Source organism: Nannobrachium achirus (genome assembly GCF_963921795.1).
Source record: "Nannobrachium achirus genome assembly, chromosome: 24".
NCBI classification, from domain to species: domain Eukaryota; kingdom Metazoa; phylum Chordata; class Actinopteri; order Myctophiformes; family Myctophidae; genus Nannobrachium; species Nannobrachium achirus.
The window spans coordinates 7,687,327-7,702,349 of NC_137831.1; the positions used below are offsets into that span (position 1 = coordinate 7,687,327).

Genomic DNA, 15,023 nt, shown 5'->3' on the forward strand with positions numbered 1-15,023 from the left:
TGAAGCAGGGCTTTGCTTTACCAAAAGACGTACACATTTGAAACTTGGAGATACGAGGTTTCTGCCCGTCAGTGACGATATTTTAGTGATTATGTTGCGAGGAAAACGTTGAGATAATAGCCATGTTGGTTAGAACTGACTGAAAATAACTCTGTACTTCAAGTTTAAAATGATACTAAATATTTTTTCAAGTGTCCAAATAAATTCCAAATATTATCAAATTATCTCGCGGCACCCCTGGACTGCCGTCGCGGCACCCCAGGGTGCCCCGTCCGTCACCCACTGTGCCCCGTCCGTCACCCACTTTGAAAACCCCTGTTCTAGAGGGGACACATGGCTACTGTACCTGTGTGAGGACGCAGGGTTCTAGAGGGGACACATGGTGTACATGTACCTGTGTGAGGACGCAGGGTTCTAGAGGGGACACATGGTGTACATGTACCTGTGTGAGGACACAGGGTTCTAGAGGGGACACATGGTGTACATGTACTGTACCTGTGCGTCTGATGCCTTCAGCCCAGGACACCTGGGCTCTCCATCCCAGCCGCTGCAGCTTCTCTGAGCTGATGGGGTAGCGGAGGTCCACCCGAGGCCTGGAGGTCACAGTGCAAAGGTCAGCGAGTTGATATCACCGGGGTGGGGGTTAAGGTTGGTGATGAGCAATTAGACCGGAGGCCGGTTCTAAAAACGTCTTCTAAATCCTGACCTACTGTAGGTTTTCTGAAAATGTTCAAATATTTATTCAAAGAGTATAGAGTATAGATGTTGCTATATACTGTATTGTACATGGCAACAACAACCCGGATTGAAAGGTAAAGCTAAGTTCCCGGTCTGAATGGGTTAACAGCTTTAACCATGGTCACGCACTTTTCGTCATGAAGTGTAGGTGTGTGTGTGTGTGTGTGTGTGTGTGTGTGTGTGTGTGTGTGTGTGTGTGTGAGTGTGTGTGTGTGATTTATATCAAGTTTTTGTCATCATGAGGACGCTCTTTGTGTCTCCATAGGGAACCACTGCTGGTCATGGAAATGCGACAAAAACAAAATATCCATGAATTCAAGTCTCTATGGGATGACTGAGTAATCGATAGGAGAAGAAGTTATTTTTGGGGGGTAACTATCCCATTAATGTTCTTATTGGTTATGATGGGGGAAGCCTAACAGACTGATGTGATGTGTTTCTGTCAACAGTTCAATCAGACCAGATCATGGCTATCTGAATGAACTAACCATAGAACAGAAAAGGCGTGCTGAATTAAAGGTGATACACCATGCATTTAAAAAGTATTTATGTCATATTGTTTATGTCCCAAAAACGTTTTTCAAAAGGTTTGAGGCTAAATTGCCACTCCTGAATAGAGAGCCTCTCATTTTTGAATGGCTCTCAGAGCATTTTCAGCTGCAGTACCACCTTTGGCCTGAACTGTGCCACCCCCCCAAAATCTTTTTGAAAAAAAAAATATTTTTGAAAAAAAAAAGGAAATCCTTCAAAAACGGCCGTCGATGACGTCATCGACGGCAGCAAATCTGGACAGCCTGTTTTGAGAACCCGTGGGATGCTTTTAACCTCCACCTTCCCAAAACCAGAGAAAGACACAACGGTCTGAAATGGGACTTTGTGAGGATAGAAGGTGCTAGTGGGACCCCAAAAAAAGGTTTTAGGAAAAGTGAAATTTCATGGTGTATCACCTTCAATCTGTAATGCCACTTGCCTGGAAGTGGGTGGCCTCACCTGTCGGGAACAAACTCCAGCCAGTCGTCCAGCTGTGATTCAGGTACGTTCTTCACCTGTAAGTATAGTAACGCACATCCAGATAATGAATTGAATTGCATTTGTATAGCACTTTTCGAAGTATTCAAAGCGCTTTACAATGGTCCATGGCTCTACCTCCTGAGCTACAGCTGATCAGAAAGGTTACCCTGTCCCTTTCTGTGTACTTACTCACACACTGCTTAGCTCATCTTTCTCCATGCACAAGATAGTGTAGAGACACACACACACACGCACGCACGCGCGGTGGTGGATTCGCATTTCTTACTTAACCCATTTAGAACTGAGGCCGATTGTAAAAAAAAAAAAAGGCTTCTGGGGGTCCCTGGAACAAAAAAAGGCGCCTTCTAAATCAGTTTTCTGAAAAAACGTCAAATATTTATCAGTCTCCGTAGGGAACCACTGCTGATCATCAGATTATATTATATAAAACAAACAAAATAGGAATTCACGTCTCCATGGGATGAGTAATCAATAGAAAAAATCCCTTTAAGCACAGTACTTGAGTAAATGTACTTAGTTACTTTACACCCTCCCACACACACACACTCCCCTCCCTCTAAACCTACCATCCTGACCAGCTCCCTGGCCAGCTGTATGATGGGAATCTCGACTCCGTTTCCGACGTTGTAGACCTCTCCCACGGTGCCTTTCTCCAGGACCGTCAGGAAGGCCTCGATGACGTCATCCACGAACAGGAAGTGGCGGGACTTGGGTACGGTTCCTTGGATGGTGCTGTGTGACCGAGATGGAATTAATGTTTATGGACATTGTGTGAAATGCAACACAAGCACACCACACAGGAAAGGGAAAACTTACCATTTCTTGTCTGCTTGTAAGAGGGACAGAAATCTTGGAATGACCTGCACAAAAGAGAAAGACGGAGACGAGAGGTTTACTGCCATCACATCCGATTCCTTTTGACATTAGTCATGATTCACCAGGATCCTGGATGGCTTGATGCTAGGCTTAAAAAATTCATATAATTTTTCATATTTTTTGTAAATCTCTATGGGAAAGATGAATGGCCGACTGCTATGCCCTATTGTATTAACATACTCTACCAAGAGATTGTATAAGTTATATTGTATTAACATACTCTGTATGTGCTGCTTTAACTCTGTTTATAAAACATGAACTGTACCTTCTCTGTGTACTGTCTGGGCCCGTAGACATTATTACTCCTGGTTATGATGATGGGAAACTGTAATGATAAAATGACAAGAACAGATTAACATCGGAGTCAGTTTTGTTATATTGTACGGTTTTGCACAAAAGAAAATAATCCATCTACAAGCCCACACGTTGTGAGCTTGTAGATCTGCTGTTTCAGGGCGCACAGCGCGGTAAAACTTAACCCATGGATTCAAGCAAAAATAACACAGCGGTACCTTGTACTTGTCCCAGTAGGAGGTCACCAGGTACTCAGCAGCAGCCTTGGTCGCAGAGTAAGGGTTGGAGGGTCTCACACTACTGCTCTCGTCAAACACCTGACACGCACGCACGCACGCACGCACGCACGCACGCACGCACGCACGCACGCACGCACGCACGCACGCACGCACGCACGCACACACACACACACACACACACACACACACACACACACACACACACACACACACACACACACACACACACACACACACACACACTGCTTATTGATGTGACAACAACATTTATCTGACAGTAAATCAAAAAGGAGCGCTACTGGTACCCCTCAGACCAGCTGTGCTCATGGAAGGCACGGCCAATGCATGGCCACGAGTGCACAAGGCACAAGTTGGCACCTCGACAGAGTGCAGTTCTAGTTTAAAATGTGCTCAGTATAATCTTTAAGTTTATTCTGGTATAATAATCGTTTGGTATGTCTGCATTTTACATTTCACCCCCTTTTTTCTAAACCAGATCACACGGCTCAGTTTCAGAATGAATACCAGGCTTTCCGCCGCGGTGGAAAGCCTGGCGACGCGAGATTATCCTCGGACAGTGGTTCTCAAAGTGGATTCCAGGGACTCTGGGGGTTCCTATAGGGGGGGTCTAAATTGACCCATACAAGTCTGTAACTCTGACATTCGGTTCCTTTTGTACACTGTCAGAGTTAAGGGCAGAACTTAAAAGGTGAAAGTTTGAAACACTGGCCTAGGACATGATGGACATAACAGAGAGATGCATGCGCGTGTGTGCGTAGTGACCTGGTCCAGGCTGTCTCCATAGACCTCGTCGGTGCTGACGTAGATGAATCTGTGAGGTGCGTGGCGGGCCTGCTGAGCAGCCTTCAGCACCACCCTGGTCCCCTCCACGTTGACACGCTGGAAGGTGGAGGGAGACAGGAAGGAGTCCTCTGTGGGAGACAGGAAGAGGGTAGGCGGTGTGTGGTACAACAGGAGGCCTTTTTTTTTTTACAGGTCTTTCAGTCCGAGTGTATCAAAAAAGCACCTCGGTTAAAGTGGAGACGCCGGAGGCGCGCCATCTCAGGCGACCTTGAGACACCGCCGAGCAAGCAATAGCGAGCAGGTCGCCGTATCGAGTGTTGCGAAGGTTGCATGAGCCAAGTGCCGACTCAGCGCCGTTAGAAGTTGTAAACCAGGGGGCCAGCATAGTAAATCTTCATCCCCCCGACTTTCCGCGGGTGGGTCTTGCCTTATTTTGATACACTCGGACTGAAAGACCAGCAAAAAGGGAGTCCCGGGGTACAACGTAGTCTTGCATAGCCAGACAACTATTCCACAATCTCTGAATGCTATATAGAGTCTGGAACGACAGCTCCCAAAGGACGAGTAACGGAAGTAGTCACTGGTGCACTGAACTGTTAGTCCCATTAGAAACATAACAGAGACACACTAGCACAGACACAGAGAGTCATTCGAGCGGCATATTCTTGTTATTTGTGTATAGTTTAAGAAAAGATTTGAAAACATCATGGAAATAACACCAACAACACCAAAAATATTGAAAGGAGACATACAGTAACGCTTCCAGTGGGACTTGTTATCGCTACTGCACCAAGAGAGCGGGTGCATCACATCCTACTCATGATCAGACTTCCGTTGCTCCAGACTCTATGATGGGAATAATTGCAAATTGTGGGAGTCAACAGTCTGGCCACGCGAGACTATGTACAACAGGGAACAATTATTTATCAAGTAGGTCAGGAGTGGCTTATTGTAGGTATCAGCCACACTGTCCCCCGTTAAAATGCACTACTAGACCCCTGGGAGATGGATTGATGAGAGCCACACCAACCATCAGGTCCCAGTACTTGCCGTGCGCGACTTAATCAGTTATTTGTATTAAATGTGTTCAATAATCAATCAAGTGGATTTTTGCTCTCACCAACGTGCGTTTTGGCAGCCAGGTGAAAGACCACGTCAATGTTCTCTGTGTTGAAGATATGGGAAACCAGCCGTGGGTTACACACATCACCCTGTTAGACACGCACACGCGCGCGCGCACACACACACACACACACACACACACACACACAATCAGAACCCTCCCAGGTCAACCAAACATAATGGACATTAAATCATATAATAACACGCTATCAACAATTATATAAATCAAAATACCCGCACATACACCCCTCTCCCCACACACAGTGTGTCTGGAAGGAAACGTGGGACAAGTATGATATTCTGAGTGTACATTGCATTATTATTGGTACAGTATATTGTTGTATGTGACAAACATACGCTTTTTAACCTATAGTGCATTGCAGACTTTCTTGTTAAAGTACATTTCAAAATAGGACTACTGCTAAGTAACGTTGCCATGCATATGCAGATTTGCCATAGCTTTGTTGCAGCTGAGCTAATACAATGTGTTATGTAATGGACGTACACACAAACGCGCACACACACACACACACACACACACACACACACACACACACACACACACACACACACACACACACACACACACACACACACCCTGATCAGGCTGTAGTTGTCATGGTCTTCAACACTCTCCAGACTCCTGGGGCTGCAGCAGTAATCCAACTGGAGGACAAACAGAAGACTATTTAACATGTTTTATTCTCCAGTACAGTACGGTAACAGTAGAGCAGGGTTCCCCAATTAGTTTTCCCCAAGGGCCGAATCATGTCTAGGGTACCAAGGGGGCCACAACATTGCAGGGGACGACGGTGGCGTTCCCGCTACTCCAGCGACAGTTCAGATATCGTCGTTGTCGGGTGAAAATCTTGTATGTCCAAAACCGTTCGATTTGCATTTATCATTTTAAAAATGATTTAAACTAGTGAAAACAGACGATCTACAAGCACACAAGGCCTCGCACCGCGAGGCCTTGTGTGCTTGTAGATCTGCTGTAGATCTTGCTGTAGATCGTTGTGTGCTTGCAGATCTGCTGTTTTCACTACTTTTATGAGACAGCCTTGAATGATGAAGCAGGGCTTTACTTTGCGAAAAAATAATAGTGTTGTTGCTGCTCTTATACCACCATTATTACTGGGGTTGGTGGGGGACTGACAGTAGCCCCCCGCGGGCTGCAAATGGCCCGCAGGCCGCCTATTGGGGAACCCTGCAGTAGAGTGAGATGGAAGGACTTACATTGTCCAGGTTGATGACCCTCCAGTCCGGGTGTTTGTTGAGCAGAGAGCAGACCAGGTGGGAGCCGCTGTTGATTGACAGGACAGGACGTTACACCTTTATAAGCTACGCCCTAAGTTACAGCAATACAATAAAACAGTTAATGCACACCCTTATTTACTGTAACAAAACAATCGCCACAATCACACACAACTCATTAAAACGATTGTACAGCCTTGTTTACACAGTAGCAACACAAAACAGTACATCACTTGCACACCCTTATGTATTGTAGTAGGCCTACTGAATTAGCAATGCATTAAAACTACAATAGCACACCCTTACTTCAATCGCACTGAATTAGCTAAACATCAAAACTAAGACACCCTTAATTACAGTAAAATACTGAACTAGCAAAACATGTACAGGTAATAGTATAATGCACCCTTATATTACAGTATAGTACTAAGCTATCAATACATTAAAACTGTGGTTTTCAACCTTTTTCCATAAGGTCCATTATTTATTCAGCATTTGAGCCACAGAAACCATTTTGATGACGTTTAGCCTCTCAGACCCAAGACTTAGAAATAGAATATTGTGTTATTATCGTTGGATAAGATTTTGCCCACAATGTTGATCAAAATAACAATTCTTCTACATTCTCTAATTGTGTAGACTTCTTGTAAATTAAGCAATGCAGATGTTTAACATTAATTTAACTCTTGAGAGCATACAATGAAACCAAATGGACCCGTAAGGGTCCATTTGGTTTCATTTTACGCTCAAGTGTTATAGATCTATAAGAGTCCATTTTGGTTTCCAACTCTCCATCACTTAGCTGGGGACCACCTGGAACCTCCTCAAGGACCACTGGTGGTCCCCGGACCACTGGTTGAAAACCACTGCATTAAAACTGTAAAACACCCGTATATATAGTAGTAATAGACATTACAGTAGTCAAGAACTTGCAGTACATCTGAATGTTAATGAAAACACTCTTATTTACCGTATTGAGCATTTACAATATAGGGCCAGTCCCTAACCCACTTGTAACTCTGGCAGTTAAGGAGTTGTTTTTCATTATTAATAATATTTTAGTCAGCGATTGCATTTATGAAGTGAATTTAACTCACATGAAGCCAGCACCTCCAGTCACCAGAACAGTCCTGATGTTGTTGTTGTTGTTGGATCCCATCATATCTGGTCTGTCTGTCACCTAAACAACACACAAACCTCTCTTGTAAACTCTTTACATTTGATCTGTCATGTCATTCATTGTATTCATTAAAACAATTAATTGATCTAATAAACAAATAAACCTCTCTTATAAACTCTACATTTGATCTGTCATGGCATTGCATTCATTAAAACAATGAATTGATCTAATAAACAAATAAACCTCTCTTATTTAAACTCTTACCCTTCCTTCTTTGTATATACTTACTGTTTGTATAAACGTACTGTTTTTTGTTTGTTTGATTGATTGATTGATTGATTGATTGAAGACGTTATTAGAAGTTTGCATAGGAAAGGGTACAGTTTCATGACGGTACAGTTCACTGATACAAGGTCTAAAAGGAGATCCATGAAAAGACTAAGCTTATTTCCACAGGAAACCATTTAAGTATCTCATATAACATTGAATGACAGACGAATAGAACACAGTACTATGCAGTAGATATGTACATTTCCTATGCAAACTTCTAATAAAGTCTTCAATCAATCAATCAATTACATTTGATCTGTCATGTCATGTCATGTCATGTCATGTCATGTCATGGCATTGCATTCATTAAAAACAATGAATTGATCTCGTAAACACACAAACCTCTCATAATAAACTATAATTGATGTGTCATGTCATTGTATTCATTCAAAACGACCCATTCCTCTTCTTGTAAACATTGCCAGCTCATAACCTGCAGCTATCTCTCTACGTTTCCCCTTTAACGACAGTCGAGCGCCGACGTACGGCACTGTTGACACGTATGAAACACCAGGGGGAGGGGGGAAGGGGGCGGGTTCCTTGCTCGAGCTGACGCCCGCCGCGTGATTGGTCGCCGCGCGTGACGTCGGGCGCGCCCGGCCCTCCCATTGGCTCCGGGCTGACGTCCATCAAAGCTCCGCGGCTGCTGCTGCTTGCTGCCGCTGGCGTCCGGGCAGGCGTTGCCAGGTCTGCTTGTTATAAGCGACTGATGTGATGTGGGCTTGTTGAGCGGTGGTCACACCGTCTCCATAGCGTGGCCGTGTGTGTAGCTGTAGGTATGTTTGTTTGTTAGTTTGTTTGTATGTGGGTGGGTCTGTATGTAGCCTCAAGCCTGTGTAGTACCTTTTCTGACCACACATGTTAAGGGAGGGGCGCTGTTGTCCAGGCCACACACACACACACACACACACACACACACACACGGGGGGGGGGGGGGGGGGGGAACCACCGCTCAGTTCACACGGGTGTGATTTTTTTTATGTGCGTGTGGCCTATTTGTAATAACGAGGCCGGGCACTGCACTACCTGCTGCGGCGGGGAACGCGCGTGCCGAATTTGAAATAGGGAATGAATGCCCCACCCTTTATTGCAAACCCCATTATACCTGTTGTCATAAGAGCCGTTTTGACCACATGTTTGCCTGTGTCCTTTTATGCCCCTATAGGAACATCAGAATACGTAACCATGGCATTTTTTGTTGACTCATGTAGCGTACGTGATGTCAGAGCCTTTTATGAAGTGATGTCACAATGAGTCAGCGCTTGCGCCGATTTCCTCCGGAACAGCCTGATGTCAACAATCAACCCCGCATAAGGAGATTCCGAACGTTTCGCGCCGGTTCGGGAAAACCACGTGTCGGGTCGAGTCGAGACCCGGCACTGCACTCCGTGCCGCGGCGGGGAACGCGCGTGCCGAATCAGAAGCCGGTGGGACGAACGGTTCTCGAGATATGCGGATTACAGACAGACACGCAGACAGACACGCACGCACGCAGAGACTTCTCGCATTTATAGATAGATAAATAATTCATTATTTGTAATAGTAGTAAATAATTGTTAGTTGGGGGGTTGTTGCAGGTTTTGTGGGATAATTTGTTTCTAAAATATTGTTGCTCATTGGGGCTTCTGTTTGTGTTGTTTATTTGGGCTTGTTTCTAAAGTGCAGTTGCTTGTTTGGGCTTAATTGTTTCTATAAAGTTTTTAGTTTCTTATTTTGTATTTATTTGTAAAGTGCGTACGTACGTATGGGTAACGTTTGTCAATCGAGTCTCACGCCCTGATATCTGACTCAGTCACAGTGATGTGGCACAGAGTCACAGTGATCGATGTCACAGTGATGTGGACATCAGGGATCTCCATATATGGGAATAAAAGGGATTTGGTTGCCCCTGGCATCACTCCGATATACATCACTGGCCAGATGGCCAAGAAGACATAGCGTGACCTCACCCTTTAGGGCGAGGTCACTTTTCGCCCTTATAGGCGTCTTACTGGTTTATAAAGTGTAGGCCTACTTATTTGGTCCTAATTGTTAACTAATGTTGTTTAAATCAGTGGTTCTCAAACATTTTCATGTCAAGGAAACCTCCAGATTAATATGAATTTGGTGCCACATTTTCCCCTTTTTTCCCCCCCAAGATTATTTTGTAGTTGTTGAAAATAGCAGATCTACAAGCTCACAAGCTCTCAACGCCGCTGCGTAACGATGTGACGCGTTGTGAGCTTGGAGATCTGCTATTTTCAACAACAACAAAATAATCTTTGGGGGGAAAAAATGGGAAAATGTGGCCCCAAAAGTGCTCATGTGGCGGTCACCTTTTTGGGGTGGCTTCTTGTTTTCATAGACCTGGTTGCTTGTTTCTCTCGCAACATCTGGCAACAACACTGTTTCAGATCTAGGCAGAGAGGGAGCAGAATCATCATCATTTTAACTGATGCACGCAGCAACGCGCAGTATTTATTCATTGATCATCATGTTTTATATCATTGATGATTTATGCATCAAGTGATTGAACCATGTCGTTGACCTCAGTAGCGGTTCTGCTGCTGCTGCTGCTGTTGTTGTGCTGCTACCAGGAGCAGGCTGCTGCCAAGACTGTGAGGGGACTTTTCAACAGCCAAGTGGCAAGACAGCAGCATGGACAGTTCATCACTGCATTCATGTACCAAGGTAAGGATAATACACTGCATTCATGTACCAAGGTAAAGATCATATCACTGCATTCTTGTACCAAGGTAAGGCTATAACACTGTTCATCACTGCATTCATGTACCAAGGTAATGATAATACACTGCATTCATGTACAGTAAGGATAATATCCATAATAATATAACACAGTTCATCACTGCATTCATGTACCAAGGTAAGGCTAATATAACACAGTTCCTCACTGCATTCATGTAAGGCTAATATAACACAGTTCATCACTGCATTCATGTAAGGCTAATATAACACAGTTCCTCACTGCATTCATGTAAGGCTAATATAACACAGTTCCTCACTGCATTCATGTAAGGCTAATATAACACAGTTCCTCACTGCATTCATGTAAGGCTAATATAACACAGTTCCTCACTGCATTCATGTAAGGCTAATATAACACAGTTCATCACTGCATTCATGTAAGGCTAATATAACACAGTTCATCACTGCATTCATAAGGCTAATATAACACAGTTCATCACTGCATTCATGTATCAAAGTAAGGCTAATATATAACACTGTTCATCACTGCATTAAATCAAATGTCATTACCATTCAATTTAGACAACCGTCACCTGTTTAACTGTGTGTCTCTAGTAGGGATGGGACGATACACGATACTATCGTTTATTGTGATAAAGATCACTCACGATAATCGTATCGTGGAGATTTAATTTATCGTGATATCGTCCTCCGTCATGCACTGGGATCAATTCACCTTTTATTTGCTGAGCTACATATCCGGTACCACTTAAACCCTCTATAATTGGTAAAAGGTACTTATAATATACGTACTTGATACAGTCTTTTTTTCACTCTCTACCAAATCTCTTTGTTGCTACGTGTTGTGAGCTTGTAGATCTGCTATTTTTTGGCAAATGTTCCGCCCCAGTATAATGGATTTTGATTATCGAGATAATATCGTAAATCGCGATGTCCTTGGTCATGTTGCGACACGTTGTGAGCTTGTAGACCTGCTTCTTTTTTGGCAAATGTTCCGCCCCAGGATAATGGATTTTGATTATCGAGATAATATCGTAAATCGTGATTTCTTTGGGTCACAATAATCGTGAAGAGTTGTCCCATCCCTAGTCTCTAGCAGTCTCTATCTCTGGGGACGGGACAGCTCTCTAGCTGGGGACAGGGGACAGCTCTCATCTGTTTATCTCTGTGTCTCTAGCAGGGGACGGGGGCCTGTTGGTGTGCAGGCTGGACAACTCTCACCTGGCCGTGCAGAGGGAGTCGCGGCTGCTGCTCTACCAGGATATGGACGAACGACCTGAGCTGGACAACCTGAGCTGCTCGGAGAGACTGGCCAAGGCTCAGCTGACCGGTAAGACACACGGGACAGATACTGTGCATTACAATTTACAATATAAGCATTTTGCAGACGCTCTTAATCCAGAGCGATTTACAATAAGCAAGGTAATACTTTAATACATCAACATCAATACATCAAATGCATAGAAATAGTAATCTAAGAAATATAAGGTAGGTAGACCAAGCACCCATTCAGTAAAACACTTTATATAGAACCTAAACAAATGCTATCTACATTTAATGTAAGGTCATTGATGGTAGGCGAGTGCTACGATAAGTGCGATGGGTTTAGGTGGAGTCTGAAGAGGTGAGTCTTCAGGCCACGGCGGAAGCTAGGGAGTGAGTCTGTTGTTCTAAGTGTGACAGGGAGTTTATTCCTCAGTTTGGGGGCCAAGAGGGCAAATTGTCTAGGACGAGTGGATTTTTGTCCTGGGTTTTTTAGCAAGGGTTCTCGCAGCATCCCTGTGTTGGTGAACGGGTGGGGTTGTAGGGATCCAGCCAGTGGAGAGAGCGAAGAAGGGGGAGACTTTTGGCTAGCTGAAGACCAATCGCGCCGCGGCATTTTGGATCAGTTAGAGAGGCTTAAGTGCACATGCCGGGAGGCCAGTGAGGAGAGAGTTACAGTAGTAATTTTTGAGCGGTGGTCACACCGTCTCCATAGCGTGGCCGTGTGTGTAGGTATGTTTGTTTGTTAGTTTGTTTGTATGTGGGTTTGTATGTGGGTCTGTATGTAGCCTCAAGCCTGTGTAGTACCTTTTCTGTCCACACATGTTAAGGGAGGGGCGCTGTTGTCCAGGCCACACACACACACACACACACACACACACACACACACACACACACACACGGGGGGGGGGGGGGGGGGGGGGGGGGAGAACCACCGCTCAGTTCACACGGGTGTGATTTTTTTTATATGACTGACTCCTGTGTAAGAAAGGGTCTCATCCTATGGATGATATAGAGTGTGAACCTACAGGACCGGGTAACTGATGCAATGTGTGCCTTGAATGAGAGCTGGCTGTCCAGGACCACATCAAGGTTCTTAGCTGTTGGAACCGAAGTCACCAATGTGTTGTCTACACTGACCAGTAAGACACACAGGACAGATATTGTACAGGGGAATGGAAAAAGAACAGGGGTCATTGCCGGCTTGTGGTGGACATGTCTTGTAAAAGATTACATTTTTACCATGGACATACACAATGACTGGACAATAATATTACTAGAAACACATAAAGAGCTAGCCCTGAATGACCCTTACAGATCTCTAACTCTGAAAGTGTAGAAATGGCTCCAGTTTGGCAACGTTTGTACAGTTTAAGGGGGTCCTTGCAAATAAAATGTTTGAGAACCACTAGTAGTGGACTACTAATGTGCCATAGTACCATAGTACAGGGGTCCTCAACAGGGGGTCTGGGACCCCTAGGGGGTCCTCAGAGTTACTACAGGGGGTCCTCCAAATCTTTGTGTGAGATAACCACTTGAACCCTAGCGTCCATATTCTGAGAACTTTAGCCAAAAATAAAAAAAAAGTTGTGTTTTCCGAAGTGCAAATTTCCGAACTCATATTCGGTCTAATGCTTTTCAGAAGTCCCCAGGGACATCTTTATTTTTATTTTGCTTTTATGTTATTATTATTATTTGTGGATTATTTGCTGATAACTTGCTGATAACTTTGTGAATGTTTATGGAGACAGAATGGCAAATAAACACCTTTTGTTCAAAAAAAAAGAAAAGGACCTTTTGACCGAAATCTTCGGTTTCCGTCGAAGTATGGACAAAGTCAAGACTTAAGTATTGACAGTTCAAGTGGTTAAATATTTGATAACACAAATTGACATGAATCCAAAATACTGAAACTATATGGAATCTATGAAAAGGTAGTGGGGGTCCCTGCTTCATCTCTCTCAACTAAGGGGTCCTTGGCCTGAAAAACGTTGAAGACCCCTGCCATAGTAAATCAGTGTCATAAATATTGTGAAGAAATCCTGGAGACTTGACTTTCAGAAAGTCAAAGATTTCCCATGCACAAGTAGAGGTCTTTGTCTGTGTACGGACATATTGATGATCCCTGAAAGGGAAGACACACACACAGTGGCTCAGGGGTAGAGTTGCTGTCTTAGAAAACAGAGGGTTCCCACAGTTTGATCCCGGGCTCCCCCAGAGTTAGTGTGGAAGAGTCCTCGAGCAAGACTCTGAACCCCTAGTTGCTCCCGGTGAGCAGCTTGGTGCCTTGCATGGTTTCCTCCGCCATCTGTGTATGAATGGGTGAATGTAATGCACAATCTCTGTAAAGCGCCTTGGATAAAGGCACTATATAAATGCACCATTTACCATTTACACACACACACACTCACATGATTCCTAACATGTCTCCTCTGTCCTCTACTCAGTATCACTCAGCGAGGAGGAACACAACCAGACCATTCCTCGCCAGTATTCGCCCACAGCCTGGCAAGCTCTCTATGTTGACAGATACACATGCCAGGTAGGCTACTGTACTACTGCTGATACAAGCACTATTACTAACTTCTACTACTGTTACTGCTGCTGTTGCTGCTAGTACAGTACAGTACAGTACAGTACAGTACAGTACAGTACAGTACAGTACAGTACAGTCATTTCGGGGCCTGGCCATTCCTTCACCGGGTAAAACAACACAGCTTTCAACATTGGAGTTATATTATGGAACGTGCACATTGTTACATTCTTTTTTCCCCCTCATAGCGCAATATAATGGTGCACGATCTTCAAATATTCTAAACTTTCTAGCAATTCTGCCAATAATTCTTGGAGACACACATTGACCCTCTTCCCCTATTCACACACATAAGACTAGGACATGGCGCGTGCAGGCAGAAGAATACAACTACTATTAATACAACTTCTGCTAAATCTATTACTACGACTACTGTTAATGCTTATTGCTTCTACTTATTTTACTACCACTACTACTGTTTCAATTAATATTACTATTTCTATGACTTATACTATCATTTGTGTATTCTTTCCACCTCCTCTTGTCTTTGTTATTTAGTGGGAGAAATATGTGAAAAAGGTGTTCACTTCCGGCAGAAAGCGTGAAAATTTGCAGCTAGGGGTATTTTTGTGCGCTGAATTAAAAAAGACCCCTCACATGCTATTTAAAGAAGATTTCACATGCTATTTAAAGAAGATTTTTTGGGGGGTCT

At 44.1% G+C, this 15,023-nt stretch overlaps 2 protein-coding genes across 4 annotated transcripts in view; one reads left to right on the forward strand and one right to left on the reverse strand.

Annotated features, from left to right (window-relative positions):
* tgds (TDP-glucose 4,6-dehydratase) overlaps positions 1-8,266 on the reverse strand; it is a 273,449-nt gene extending 265,183 nt beyond the window's left edge. For both annotated transcript variants that reach the window (XR_013961734.1, XM_080720733.1), the window contains exons 1-12: positions 8,152-8,266; positions 7,457-7,539; positions 6,342-6,408; positions 5,703-5,771; positions 5,104-5,194; positions 3,963-4,111; positions 3,159-3,257; positions 2,912-2,971; positions 2,587-2,630; positions 2,337-2,502; positions 1,729-1,784; positions 496-593 (exon numbers count right to left, since the gene is read on the reverse strand). Coding sequence is in view for 1 of the 2 variants with exons in the window: in XM_080720733.1 (XP_080576859.1) it covers positions 496-593; positions 1,729-1,784; positions 2,337-2,502; positions 2,587-2,630; positions 2,912-2,971; positions 3,159-3,257; positions 3,963-4,111; positions 5,104-5,194; positions 5,703-5,771; positions 6,342-6,408; positions 7,457-7,521 (964 nt within the window). In the remaining variant the exon portion in view is untranslated. The remainder of the gene's footprint in view (positions 1-495; positions 594-1,728; positions 1,785-2,336; positions 2,503-2,586; positions 2,631-2,911; positions 2,972-3,158; positions 3,258-3,962; positions 4,112-5,103; positions 5,195-5,702; positions 5,772-6,341; positions 6,409-7,456; positions 7,540-8,151) is intronic.
* A 2,003-nt stretch (positions 8,267-10,269) lies between these two features.
* gpr180 (G protein-coupled receptor 180) overlaps positions 10,270-15,023 on the forward strand; it is an 11,027-nt gene continuing 6,273 nt past the window's right edge. Inside the window, exons 1-3 of one of the 2 annotated variants that reach the window (XM_080720187.1) lie at positions 10,270-10,479; positions 11,693-11,845; positions 14,226-14,320. In XM_080720187.1, coding sequence (XP_080576313.1) covers positions 10,326-10,479; positions 11,693-11,845; positions 14,226-14,320 — 402 coding nt within the window. In that variant the 5' untranslated portion in view covers positions 10,270-10,325. Of the gene's footprint in view, positions 10,480-10,655; positions 10,673-11,692; positions 11,846-14,225; positions 14,321-15,023 lie in introns of those variants that run through there. The other variant, XM_080720188.1, reaches the window with a different exon arrangement.